The 13,652-nt window shown below is 33.8% G+C and overlaps 1 protein-coding gene across 1 annotated transcript in view; it reads left to right on the top strand.

Annotated features, from left to right (window-relative positions):
* The window catches only part of PTPN12 (protein tyrosine phosphatase non-receptor type 12), an 81,404-nt gene that overhangs the window by 36,980 nt on the left and 30,772 nt on the right, over positions 1-13,652 (top strand). Inside the window, exons 3-11 of the mRNA XM_075775239.1 lie at positions 1,578-1,654; positions 2,664-2,759; positions 3,764-3,802; positions 4,571-4,642; positions 7,270-7,329; positions 10,684-10,826; positions 12,284-12,350; positions 12,974-13,051; positions 13,151-13,249. Coding sequence (XP_075631354.1) covers positions 1,578-1,654; positions 2,664-2,759; positions 3,764-3,802; positions 4,571-4,642; positions 7,270-7,329; positions 10,684-10,826; positions 12,284-12,350; positions 12,974-13,051; positions 13,151-13,249 — 731 coding nt within the window. The remainder of the gene's footprint in view (positions 1-1,577; positions 1,655-2,663; positions 2,760-3,763; positions 3,803-4,570; positions 4,643-7,269; positions 7,330-10,683; positions 10,827-12,283; positions 12,351-12,973; positions 13,052-13,150; positions 13,250-13,652) is intronic.

The following is a 13,652-nucleotide window of genomic DNA, read 5'->3' as shown; positions in this document are numbered from 1 at the left end:
TACCACTTTAATTAGTCTGATCCACCATTTAAAAGCAATTTTTAGTATTCATTAACCATTGCATGTTATAGACTGTTCTTGCTTTTACATCATGTATATGAGTGTAATACAGTGTAATATGTTTTAAGGGTTTCTCTAGGTCTTTATGTGAGAGTGCGTTGTCTTTATATCTGTGATCTAAATGTCTTGTAATCTACACTTGTGCTTTTTTAGGAAGCATTATATGGTAATGCAAACATTTTTTGCATGTTATCAGGACACTGGCAGAAAATTTCACCATCTTGAAAGCAAGTATCCTGGAAGCTTTTTGGAAGAGCTTACTGTACAGAAATAACTCCTAGCATGTACTTCTTGTGGGCATCGTGCCCTCTTTTATTACCAGTAATGTTTTGACAAAAAAAACCCAAAGCAACTATATTTCCTCTTTTTAATAGACTTGTTCTTTTATTATTTTTTTCCCCTCTTGGATTTAGCTCTAATAAATAAAAGTTTTAGCAGCTGTTCTGTGGTTGAAGAATTGACCCTGGGAGCAGAAAGTAACAGAAATTGCGCGATCAGATGCTGTTCCTGCAGATACTTCTGTTCCCCAGTGTGAAGATTTTTTTTTTTAATCTGGATTTCCAATTTATCATAATACTAAATTAACTACATCAACCTTTATTGCAGAGATAGTTTGAATGATTTTTACATGCTAGGTAGGAAGTGTTGGTATCAACAGGAGCTGGAAGGAGGACTGGCCAACCACCCACCATCCTTCTTAGTAAGAATCATCAAGTTGTCCCTGTATTAAAGATGCATTTGATTTTTTTTTCAATGCCAAAAAGAATTCCAAGATGCTTAGTTTATTCCATCAACAACTAATAAAGCTATTTTTAAGACTACTGAGGTTTTTGGTCTCCAAAGATCTGCTGTTTTTATAAGAGGCTTTCTCTGAAACAGTAATGATTGAGGCAGAAACTCAAAATGTCAGAAACCCCAAAATGAAGGAGTCTGCTGCTTCTAGTTTAGAAGTGCCCCAGCAAAGTGCTTCACCCAGTGTTTGGGGGATAGAGGTTAGTCTGTGCCTGAGCAATAAACCTCAGTGCGTATTTCATGTTGTAATACTTGATGGACTCGTCCTTGGCAGAGACTTCAAGACCTTCCGACTGCTTTAACTCTGCACTGGTGTTTTATTCTTTCTGCTTTCTGTAAATGGACACAGTAAATGTGCCTTTAATTCTGACCATCATGATCTATGTTAATCTTGTGTCACTACAATTTTGATTACTTCTGATCAATTGAATTTTGCCTCTCTGTAATGAATCGCTCTTGGAATTCTAGTAGTTGCTACTCTGTAAACTCAAGCATCAGAACCACAAAGCAGTAGAAGCTTCCCTGCTTATCCCTACCTGAGTTGGTGGACCCATAAATTAAATCGACTGACTTGCTTGTGTGACTTATCTTTGGGAAACGTTCTTTAATGTTTAATTTCTTCTATACATATTATATGTACAATGTATATTGTATTTATTGTTACATATTGATTTACATGTGTTGTAATTATTGTTTAAAAAAAAATATTTAAATTCTTCTTTTAGTTGATCATAGCCGGGTTAAACTGACCTTAAAAACTCCCCCACAAGATTCAGACTACATCAATGCAAACTTTATTAAGGTATGTATTACTCTTTAAAAGTTCTTAAATTCTTTTAAGGCTTTTATTTCCTATCAGTGCAGTTTTAATATTATAATCTGAGATAAGAATTTAAAGATGTGAGGCAAGATTTTGTTTTAGTGGGGCTTGAATAAATTTGCAAACATGATGCCATTGATAAAGCAATTTTTAAATTTTTAATATTACTCTTCAATGTGGTATAATATAAAATACTTCACTTTTAAGTGACAGGCAACCAAATTGGAACTTTATACCGTAGGAAAATTCAGATATGATTGTTTTAACAGGTGATACTGTTAAAATTACCAGATTTGGAGAGACTGTTTTTAGGGATAATGAGGTGTTTGACAAATGTTAATATGCACTTCTTGCTATTCATGGCAGAAGTGTGGCAATGGAACTATATCTAACAGTCTTAAAGAGAAGTCAGAATTTGCAAAAAACCTGTTACACTTTTGTTTCAGAGTGTGAATATCTTGGGTTTTCCTTGTAGCCTTATTCTGATGCTGCTTCTGTGTAGTAATGTTTATTCAGATACAGGCGTTCATATAAATCTCACTTCTTGAATGTTTAGCTTGAAAAGCTGAATGTAAATGTCTTCAAGCTTGATGTAAAACAATTTTTAAAATTTTGGATTTTTGAAATGTGGTATTACTGGGAGGGGGAAATTTAAAAAGCATCCCCTTGAACAATTTTAGGAGAAAGACTTTCAAATTTTCATCATTAAATGTTTGAGTAATAAAGAAAATGCAGACTTAAAGAGAATCCTCAGAATCTGATCATACAGAAACTTAATGTTTTCTGTTACATTTCTGGCTGCACAGTAGCTGTTATAAACTCGCCCTCCCCTTGAAAACACCAGCAAAAATCCCACTAATGTAAATGGGACTCATATTTCATATTTATTAAAAAAAAAAGATATTCTAACTTTACATGATTATAACCTAAAGCTTTTTTTATTCAGTGCAGATACGTTTTCTTTATTAATGGTTAATTTGTGCAATCCTAGGGAGTACATGGGCCAAAAGCATACGTTGCTACCCAGGGACCATTAGCGAATACAGTAATAGACTTCTGGAGGATGATATGGGAATACAATGTTGCCGTAAGTACCTACTTAAAAACCAAAATTTGGTATTACCTTATTTCATGGCACAGTGATTCTTTATCTTTTGCCTGAGCTGGATATTTTATTAAAAATACTGACAGTGATTTAGTCCATTTACTTCTCAAATCTTGTTTTAGTAGTTTAAATAGCATTCATTAATATTATTTATTCAATTTCATAATGAAAATTCAAAGTAATAGTTTTATTGAATCAATATGAAATCATGCATATTTATGAATAGGTTGGTGCTTGGTTACATCTGTTCTGTAGGAGACCTTACAACTGACAAAATCAGATGCAGAAGCAGCATGTGAAACAAAAAAAATAAAAGCCTACCTTCATATTTATGCTAATTTTTGGTTACTTATTGGTTTACATATTCTACATCTGTTTAAGTGGCTATTGTCAGGAGTTACCCAATTTTAACAGTACTTAAAAGTTATGTTCAACAAATTATTTTTGAAAATACTTTTTTGTTTTATCAGACACTTAAATCATGGTTACTTATTGTAACGAATAGCTTACCTGTTGGTGCATTTTTATTGTGCTACTCACATTAATGTATCTGAAATAGCTTCACCTAAGAAATCTGATTCTTGTTTTTTAAATAAATTTTTGCACCTCTTTTAAGCAATCTATGTCATTTTAAGCAAATATAGCTATGTTTCTTCCAGTTGGCAAATTGTTCTATATTTTTATGATTAAGTTTAGACTTTACAGTCAGGCTGAATAAATAAATAAGGTATTTTTACAGGATTACAGTGAATTCAGATTAAGTAGCCTTAAAATGTTGTGTTAGTGTTGTAGATTTTGTGCAGGATAAAACTTGGGTACTATTTTAGAATTAAAAGAGCATGCATCTGCCAGTAGGAGAAGAGTATTAATTAGTAGTAACCAATTAAGGAGTATCAATGTCTGCCCAGATGGAAGCAAGCAGTAAAGTGTTGGTGAATTTATTTGATCTAAAACTAGCTAACTCCAAACACCTTTTTTATTTTCAGATCATTGTTATGGCCTGTCGAGAATTTGAAATGGGAAGGGTATGTATACGAAATACAAAAGTGAATAAGCATTGCCCATGAGGGGCAATATGCCAGTACCAGCAAAGCATCATATGCCAAATCCATAACTGTAAAAACAATCGGCCAGACTGAATGAGAACATGTATCCTTATATTTGTGAATGTGATTGCTTTTCTTTGTTTATAGTGTTACATTATTATTTAAGAGTCATCTGGGTGGAATATACATATTTGTATACAGAACTGTACCAATGGTCTGTTTCTGGTCATGTCACTATGTAAAAAATCCGTCTCTTTGTGGGATGTAGGCCAACTATCAAAATCCTGAAACCTTCAGAATTTTCTGTCAATTAATACATAATACCTCTCTGCTATATTCTTATGACTTGAGAAAGAAAAAAAAAAAAAAAAAAGAAAAAAAGTGCTCCATAATTGTGAACTCCACTTTCACAAAAACTAAATGAGCTCTCATCACATGCCTCTGTATGATGTGTGCGCATATGTAGGCAGTCGTGAAGCTCACATCCTAATTTACAAAGTGTCTTTTGGCTATATTTATTGGTCATCTGGGATTTTGCATTTGTTTTTCTTTTGGATACCAAAAGAAAAGACATTTTACTATCTTAAAAGAAGTCCAGCAAGGCACCAGTAGGCAGATGTTAAGGAAAAGCACCAGATAAGACAGAGAATAAGGCATTAGAGATTATCATTTTGTCTGCTCTGCTTCTGTTAATCATCATCTGTCAGTACTACACATGAATTAAATTATGATTCTTTGCTTTAACAGAAAAAATGTGAACGTTACTGGCCTCTGTATGGAGAAGCAGCTGTAACTTTTGGACCATTTCGTGTTTCTTGTGTAAGCATAAAGCTTTATAAATTGGTTTTGAAGGATTTAATGCTTTTGTAACTTAAAATAACTGTTCATGAAACAGTTTGTATTACAAAACAAATGCTTTTTTTAATTGTTCTGTACCAAATTTTACACAAAGACTCTGGAAGGAATGCAATGGAAAACAACGTGTCTATATAAGCTGTGTGGTTTTTTGAATCCTCCATGATTTTTTTTTTTATTTTTAAGTAGGAAACCTGTCTGCCTTGGTCTTGTATCTTTTTACATATCATTTCTTTAGCTTTACATGATGTAGTTTTGAATGTCTGTACTGTACTCAAGAAATCAAACAATATTCATGCAGTTGTTTCTCTCCATTATGACTTATGTGTTCTGGATGTGCATGAGAAATTAAAGTAATACTGCAATAGGTCATTTTCTTTAAGTTACATAAAGTTAATTAGCATGAATAAAGAAAAGGCTAGGTTTGATGGGGCTTTGCGCAACCTGGTCTTCTGGAGGGTGTCCCTGCCCATGGCAGGGGGGTTGGAACTAGATGATCTTTAAGCTCCCTTCTAACCCAAAACATTCTATGATTCTATCAAAACAGAAACTAAACTACTTTTTTTTTTTTTTTTTTTTTTTTTAAAACTTGTTTCTGTTGGTAACAGATACAGGTTTATTTGAAAATACTTCCTTGTTTTCAGGGTGTGGATGAGGATATGGTGTGCGGGATCAAAACCAATATGATCAGCATTCCTTGGGTGTGGGATAGTATCTGGCTGCCTTTGTAAACACCTGTTTATGTATATTTATTCCTTCCTGTTTTAAACACATTTGTGGCCTGTTTGTCCAACTTCTAGCTCTTGAAGTTGTGGTTGCATCATCAGGCCTTCACTTCTAGATGATGCCAAGGACCATCCAGCCTATCATGTTGCGTTCAGTGGCAGTCTAATTCCTTAAGGGAAGAGAATAGAAAATAACCCACGTATAGGATGATCCTTCTCCTTGTACTTGTGTAGCCAGCTTCTAGCGATGGACTAGCAGGACTTCCTCAATTGGGTGTTGCCCCTGGATTATCAATATTTTCATAATGCAGTGAATGATGAATTTGACAGACTTTTGGTTTGGGTTTTGTTTTTTGTCACTTATTTTTTCTGACATTCATATCATTGTGTTGTTGGAGGAAAACACTTCCTTGTGTCTTTATTTTTAATCTTGCATCTGCTAGTTTAATCAGGTGCTATTATATTCTATTGGTTACAATTATGATAGGAATGAAAACTGGCATTAAAGTGTTTAATATAACTGTCATCAGTATAGATGATCTTAGTGTGAACTTTTCACACTGGAGTTCATGATTGGCTGTAGCTGTTCACCTTAAAACTGTGGAATTGATCCACTCGAAATGGATCTTAAAACTGTTTTTTCTTCTCCTTAACTCAAAGCTACTTGGGTTTGGACAGGAATTGCTGCTATTTTCTAGCTTAAAGTGCTTTAAGATGTTCAGAAAAAGCTAGCATGCCAGTTTATTGAGTTGTTGTTTAACCTACTTTGAAATAGTCCAGCAAGAATTAAGTACACTTCAAGTTCATCTTGTCAGGAAGGCATATACTTAGAAATTTTAGTCTGTAAAGATTTCTACCTTAAATTGATTTTAAAATTGGCTTGTTTGTTTGTTTGGGGAAGTTTTTGGTGTGGTGCTTGGGTGTTTTTTGTTTTGTTTTGGTTTTTTTCCTTCTTCCTCCTTCCCTGTACCGAGAAAGCAATGGTCAAATACCTGGCAAATGTTTGTGAAAAGGGATTGTGTGTATGTTGTAACTGACTACTCAACTGTAGCAGAGAATGTATTACCTTTGGGTACAATGGTGTATATGGGCTTGGCCGCTGCTAGCTGTGCTGCAAGGTATTGCAATTGTTTTCTTGATGGAAAGTGGTAAATTTCCTGTAGAAGATAGGAACACATTAAAGCATATATGCAGTCTCCTAAATTCACTGTGTGAAGATGTAATGCTAAGCTTTTTAAGGCATCTTCAAATTGTGCTATTACTGAGTTTTAAGTACAGTAATATTGTTTGGTGTATACAGTATAAACTTTCCTTAGTGTTCCAAAGGCAGATTTGAAAATTCTGGGAGGTTAGAAGCTATGCTTTTTGGCCACAACCAAGATAATTACAATGATCCATGTAGATGCACCCTTAATTGAAAATAATTGAAGGGAAAAAAATTGAAAGGAGATATCACTGTCCTGTGACAAGAGACTGAAGGTTATACAGCAGAAGCATTATGGAAGCATGGCTGTGGGAGGCAATCTGTAAATTAAATAGATGTATGGAGAAATAAAGCAAAAGAAGTACTTTGAAACACTCTTACAAGGATTTATTGATGGTTTCAGGAATAGGTTAGACACTTACTGGTTTGAAAATCCACATTTTTATTTTAAGTAAAAGTAGCATCTTTCGCAGGTATCTCATATAGCAAACTAAGTTGCTGCTGTTTTAAAATCATTGTCTTGATTTCCCATCTTTTGAGAAAATTGTAGATAAACTGGTAAATTAAAAAAAGACATCTGAGTTTAAAGTATGTTTTTAGTTATATCCTATATGCTGCATATTGATCCTTTTTCCAATTCATTACTGTTTTCTCATGTTTAGGAAGCTGAGCAAGCAAGGACAGATTACTTCATTAGAACATTATTACTTGAATTTCAAAATGTAAGTATATGAGGACTTCTGGTCTCAACTTTAATGGTTGCGCAAAGATCTCTAAAATGATACAATGGAGGAAACTCAAGAAAATATATTCACTTCTTTAGGTGCTAACTCTGTATGTATGTAAATCATCAGGTTTAGAAGTGATGTTAAAAGCTTAGTGTGTAAGAAAAGAGTAGTGAAACTCTTTACTTGTCTTTTATGTATGTTCTTTGTTAGCCAAAGGTGTGTGATGGTCTTCAATAGCATGTGTTAACAGCTAAAGAGCATCTGTCATTCTAAGAGAATTTCACTGTTTACCCCAACTGAAAATATGATGACAAACTGAATCAAACTTGCCAAAAGAAACTGTTCCCTCTAGTTAGCTTTTTTGTCTAAAGTATGTGTACTTGTTAGAACTTACCCTGCACTTTCACTTATTGTCAAGAGAGTTTTTCAATGTTAAAAGATATTTCTGATGCCCGTTCATATACTTGTATTGCCAAATAAAAATAAAGCAAGAATGACAACTTAGTGATTTATTTTTTCCCAAAGTTTCTCACTCTAGCTTGTAAAAAGTTACTCTTTTTGTAATTGAAATAGATACGAAAAATATGGCATGTTCTTGATTAAACTGAGTTGCATTGTCTCTTTGCTTAGTGAACTTTGGCGTGGCGGATTTCTATGTGATATGTTCAAGGGTCAAGATAGAAATGTACTTTTAAAAGTGAGCTCAAGACTTTGGAATTCTTGAAGGTTCAATATCTACTGTTCAAGATGTAGAATTGGCTTACCAGACAAGTATTCTGGTAAACAATTCATTTACACTATTTAAATTGGCAACTGTAAATGGTTACAATTAGTCTCTTTATGGAAGAAATTGCGTTTATTCATCTCTAATGAAAACCTGTGCTTCATAAACTGAGTATCAGTTATGTTAATTGTGAAAAGGAATTGTCGTGTTTTCAGTGAAATAAAAGCACTTGCATTCTCATATAAGTGTTAAGAATGAATGATTTAAGCCTTTCTTGCAAACTTATACTTAAATGTTGGATTTGAGGTGACTGTTTATTTTTCTGAAAAGCAACTGTCAGTAAATAAAAATAAGTTTAGAGCTATATCCTGCAAAAACATGAAGGTTGACAGTCTGTTTTACAGAATGCCTGTCATTTTAATTGGCATCCTGTATTAAGAAATTATTTATTACAGGTTAGTCTCACTTATAGTTGTGCTTGCTTTAGCAATGCTTTGTTCCATTTCAAGAACTGATATCACAACAGATATGAAAACTGCTTAATCATGAGAAAGGTAATTTTTGGGGGTAGTTTTGTCTGCAGTAGTTTGCTAGGTGCTTGCAGTGAGATGAATGAATGAAATCAGTTCGTTTCCGTTAGTGTTTCCTGAATGCTCATAACTGACTGTGCTGTGAAACTTTTTAGATAACAGAAATTAACTGCATAACAGCTGTGGGTTTTGCAACATTTATTGAAATGGTGCATTTAAGAACAGAACTGAAAAGATATCAAAAACCCCAAAGCAGAACTTGCATTATGTTATGAGAACTGGTTACTTCAGAAACTGTAGCTAATTTATAATACTATACATGCAAATCATGTTCAGCTACTTGACTTCCATGAGTTCTGTCCCAGTTAATTTTTGTAGGATGCCTGTGTACTGCATAAAAACTAAATAGTAACAAAAAGCTACAGTTTACGTTTTGCTTTTGATCTTGGCAAAAAGCCCAAAGTTTACATTCCTTTAAGGAGTAATGTAATTGAAAGGATTAACAAGATATGTTGATATTCAACCTATGCAGCTGATAAAATGATCTTTCTTCAGACTTACCTAGCAAACTTGCTTCAGGATTTCTGCAAGCACACATTTTGGTAATGAATTACAGACTTTTCATCTTACTTTGAGGAATTCTAAATGCAGCCTTGAACCCCAGTAGGAAAATATGTATTAGTGGTATAAAGTAATATCCTTTTAAGTTCACTTTCTGGTTTTCCAGAATAACGGAAAGTTTTGTCACTTCTGTGAAATTTTCAATGGAGTATCATACAAGATACTATGCAAAAGAGTTTAAAATTCCTATAAATATACAAAGTTATTCTAGTTTCTAGGAAGAAAACCAGTTTGAAACTTGAAGATTATTTTAAGCTAAACCACCAGATTCTTTCTTTAAAAGTGGCAGTAAAGAAAGGACTATGAAGGTTCCTTTTCATTTTTAATTTCCATATAAAAAGCATAAATTGAGATTATTTTTTTTTCTGACAGTTCTGCTAATGTGAAAAATCATTGGGTTTGTCTCTTTAAGTGAGAGTTCTTGGTGGACCTTAATGGGCAGCTGTAACTTTTCTTCCTCTCTACTGATGACACTGGTTTTCCATAATCAGTTGAATTTTTAAAATTTATTTTCTCAGACTGGATTTTCTCTTGTTTTTAATAGCCAGTGCTTCCACAGGTCTGACAACAGTAAAGCATCAAAAATAGTTGGTTCAGTTGGAAGACAGGAATTTCCATGCTCAAAAGGCCCACTATGTTGCTTCTTAGTTAACTAAACAGATGGTAGCATAGGTCTTCAAACTTGTAACCTGTGATGTTGATCAAAAAAATTCATGAGCCTCTCTAGTACGTTACTTCAAGGGTACAGTAGAATTCAGAGGTGTGACAACAGCATGGAAAGGCGCAGTAGAACTAGCTGTACTGTGGGTGGTTTGGATAATGATGAGAAAGAGGATTTGGTCTTTCAAGAATTCAAGTGCCTGAATAACCAGGCTGTTCTAAAGCCTGCTTGTTACCTTGTCTTCAGTATTACTGTAACATGAGCTAACTAGAATAAAAGTGTACCTAGCGTTGCAAGTGTGATCCATATTTAGATATGGCCTGAATTGTTTCTCTTATTTTCTTAATTTCCCTCTGCATGTGCACTCACGTGAACACACACACACACACTTTATTTTGTAATGTGACAAAACAGCAACATTTTTTCCAATGTAGGTTACTAGAGTATGACTAGAAAAAGAACCTTTTATGGTGGTCTTTCCCTTTCTTTGTCCCTTTCAAAGTTTAAGACTATGAGGACAGAGAATCTTTCAACACAGTACAATGCTGTGGGCCCTTTAACTCATAGAGAGGGGCTTCCGTGACATGTCCCATAGTGCTTTCTCCTATGTATTAGCTGCACTCAAAATGCTACTTCAGAATTTGCCTTTTGTTTTTATATGTGGTATAAGCTGTACATTTGTTTTTTTTTAATATAGTAAATGGCTTTGTCCGCACTAAATCACGCAAAAAGTGAAGGTTCATAGAACTATTTCATACCAACTCTTAAAATATATAGTATCATTAACACCTTTCTCTCTCCCTCTCCCTTAGGAGACTCGTAGTGTGTATCAATTTCATTATGTTAACTGGCCTGACCATGATGTCCCTTCGTCTTTTGATTCTATTCTGGACATGATCAGCTTGATGAGAGAGTACCAGGAACATGAAGATGTACCAATCTGTATACACTGCAGGTATCAAATATATTTATTTTTTAAGTTTATATACATTTTAATTTAATTTTTTTTTAAAGTCTAGACTTTTGGTATGAGATGCACTAGTTTGATTCTAAATCACTATTTATTTATTTTAGTTTTCTAAAAAAGAGTATTTCCTCATGTCAAAATTTTGCTCAAAATCATACAGTCTTCATTGACTTTAAACTTATGCCACAATTAAATTTTGCTTCTATTTCAGTTTAAGACAGAATATCAAACAGAAAATAATTAGTCTTTGAAAGGGAAACCATTCTGTGGTTCTTAAGGCATTTAAATCCTCATTAGGACAAAATAGACTTTGAAGATCATTGCAAATCAGATACGGGAGTGAAGGCCCTCTTCTCAATAGGTGAGATTACATAGCAGGTGCCATTGCTACCTAAGAACTTTTCTATCTGACTTCTAATATAACAAAAAAAGATCTCTAATCAGCAGGCTGTAGTTTCTGGTTGGTAAGTTTTTGCTTCTGAGCAGCAGTTTCATCTTTGACCTGAAATTTGGCTAACAGAAGGACTGCTGAAACTAAACTGATATGAAAATGTTTTGGTGAACTGACAGTTTCTGATAATTTCTCTGGACAGTTCTTGCCTATGATATTTGATAGTTTTTAAAGTAACAGAAGTTAATGTATTATATATCAGAAAACCAGAATTCAGATTCATAAGCCAGGAAGTGTTACATTGTTGGGGGCTTATTAACTCTTTAGAGCTTGGTTATTCTCTGAAAGTGTCTATAGAAGTCTACTGTCTTTAGCTATGTCCCTTTCACTCTAATTGAGGTCTAAAACCATAAGAAACTTACTTAGCACTGAAATCCGTTTCACTTTGCCCTGTTTCTCTTGAATGTCAGTACAGTTGTGAAAGTTGGTTCTTTACAGTGGTATAATTATAATGTAATAAATATGCGTGCGTTGTAACTCTTCATCTGTAAAATAGAAAAATTCATACTATTAGGAAGAATAAATGTGATAATTCACTGTCATTTTTTATAATTTTCAGATTAAAGTTTTTTAGATAAAAAGCACAAAATAGATATGATACTAAATCAGAAAAATGTGGGAAGCCTTTAAATGTTTTCTGTTCTGCCATTTAACGTATCATTAAACTCAGACAAAATCCCTACTGTTTAAGCAGTGGTAGCTAGGAATAATGTGACAAAAGAGACAAAAAAGTCAACATTAAAGCATCTTTTGTGATTGTAGTACCAAGTGGCTATGAAAAACTTGCATTAAAATTTTCAGTGTTTCATTTGCATTTTGTACTGTTAATTTTTTTATTTTTAAAACACTATAGTGTCAGGTTGAATGAGCTAAAAATGACAGTTGAGGGATTTTAGGTTGTTTTTTTTTTTTCACGTGGACTCTGGAAATATAAAGCTTGTAGTGTCTTTTTAACAAAATAATTTCTAACATACCTAACTGTTTATGTTCATAGTGCAGGGTGTGGAAGAACAGGAGCCATCTGTGCTATAGATTATACATGGAATTTGCTTAAAGCTGGGGTAAGGAATCTTAACAGAAGAAATTTGGTGGCATTCTGTCATTTCATAACAATGATTGATTGAGCTCCCAAATGTTCTAAAATAGTGGAATGTTTAAGACATTCTGGAACTCGTTTGACAGGTTGGATGTCTAGTTTCATTGTATTCATGCTTTAATATGAACTTCCTTTGACAGCAACTTTTTGTCTAAAAAAAGGTCACTGTAAAATTCTAATTTTTTTTTTAATATATTTCAATGTAAAGTGATTTCGAATTCAACTTTTTCAATGTCTCTGCTTAATCTTGCAGCTCCTAAAGCCTGATTTTTCAAATATACTGGGATAACTTCATTCTGGGATTTTTAGGTTATGAAGCATCATTAATGTTGCAGTGTCATACAATGCTTTCATTGAATATCTCATTTTCAAAATACTTGAAATGCTCTCATCTGGTCTAAATCATGTTTAAAACCAGTTCTGGAGAGGAATTGCTTTTTTAAAAAAATTTGAATAGCTGCAATGTGGAGTGAACGGATTGGCTTTACCTACAGAAGTTAAACATACTTTTGGATGTCTGACAGCTTTTTGTACGGCAGTTCTGACCAACAGTTATGTCAATGTAATTGACTTCCTTCTGTATTTCAGAAAATACCTGAAGAATTCAATGTATTTAATTTAATACAGGAAATGAGGACACAAAGGCATTCTGCAGTGCAGACAAAGGTATAGCTTGTTTTAAAATCAATCTTTATCATGTGATAACATACCATCATTCTTTGTAAAGATCTCGTGCACTAACTTTTATCTGGTAACCTACTACAGGAGCAGTATGAACTTGTCCATCGAGCCATAGCACAACTCTTTGAAAAGCAACTGCAAAAATACGAAAGTTGTGCAGACTGGAAGATTGCAGATGGAGTGGTATGTGTCTTTCCCTTATGAGTTTCAATCAGTTGTAGCTGTTAGCTTCTGACTGAGATTTTGCTGTAAAGTCTAATTTTTAAAGTTAAATGTTCAGTGTTGTTAAGGTACATACAGAACTTGTTTGGACTACAGGTGGGTTTTGCTGAGTAAGGACAATTAGCCTGTACTCAGCTTACACTGAGGACTTGGTTGTAAAAGTTGCTTCAGATAGTTAAAGGAATATTTACCATGTATAGCAAATGCAATTGCAGTGGGGGAACCTACAGAAAGAATTCTAGTTCGGATAAAATGCAGGACTCTAACTCAATATTTAAATTGTGAAATGTGCCCTTACCTTGGTGAGGTGGCAGTAGCTGACAGCTGATCTGTTGCTTTGATTGGCAGTACTTGCCCCACTTCT

The sequence above is a fragment of the Balearica regulorum genome, chromosome 1 (assembly GCF_011004875.1).
Source record: "Balearica regulorum gibbericeps isolate bBalReg1 chromosome 1, bBalReg1.pri, whole genome shotgun sequence".
Lineage (NCBI taxonomy): Eukaryota > Metazoa > Chordata > Aves > Gruiformes > Gruidae > Balearica > Balearica regulorum.
This window is presented reverse-complemented; position numbering and strand designations above follow the sequence as displayed.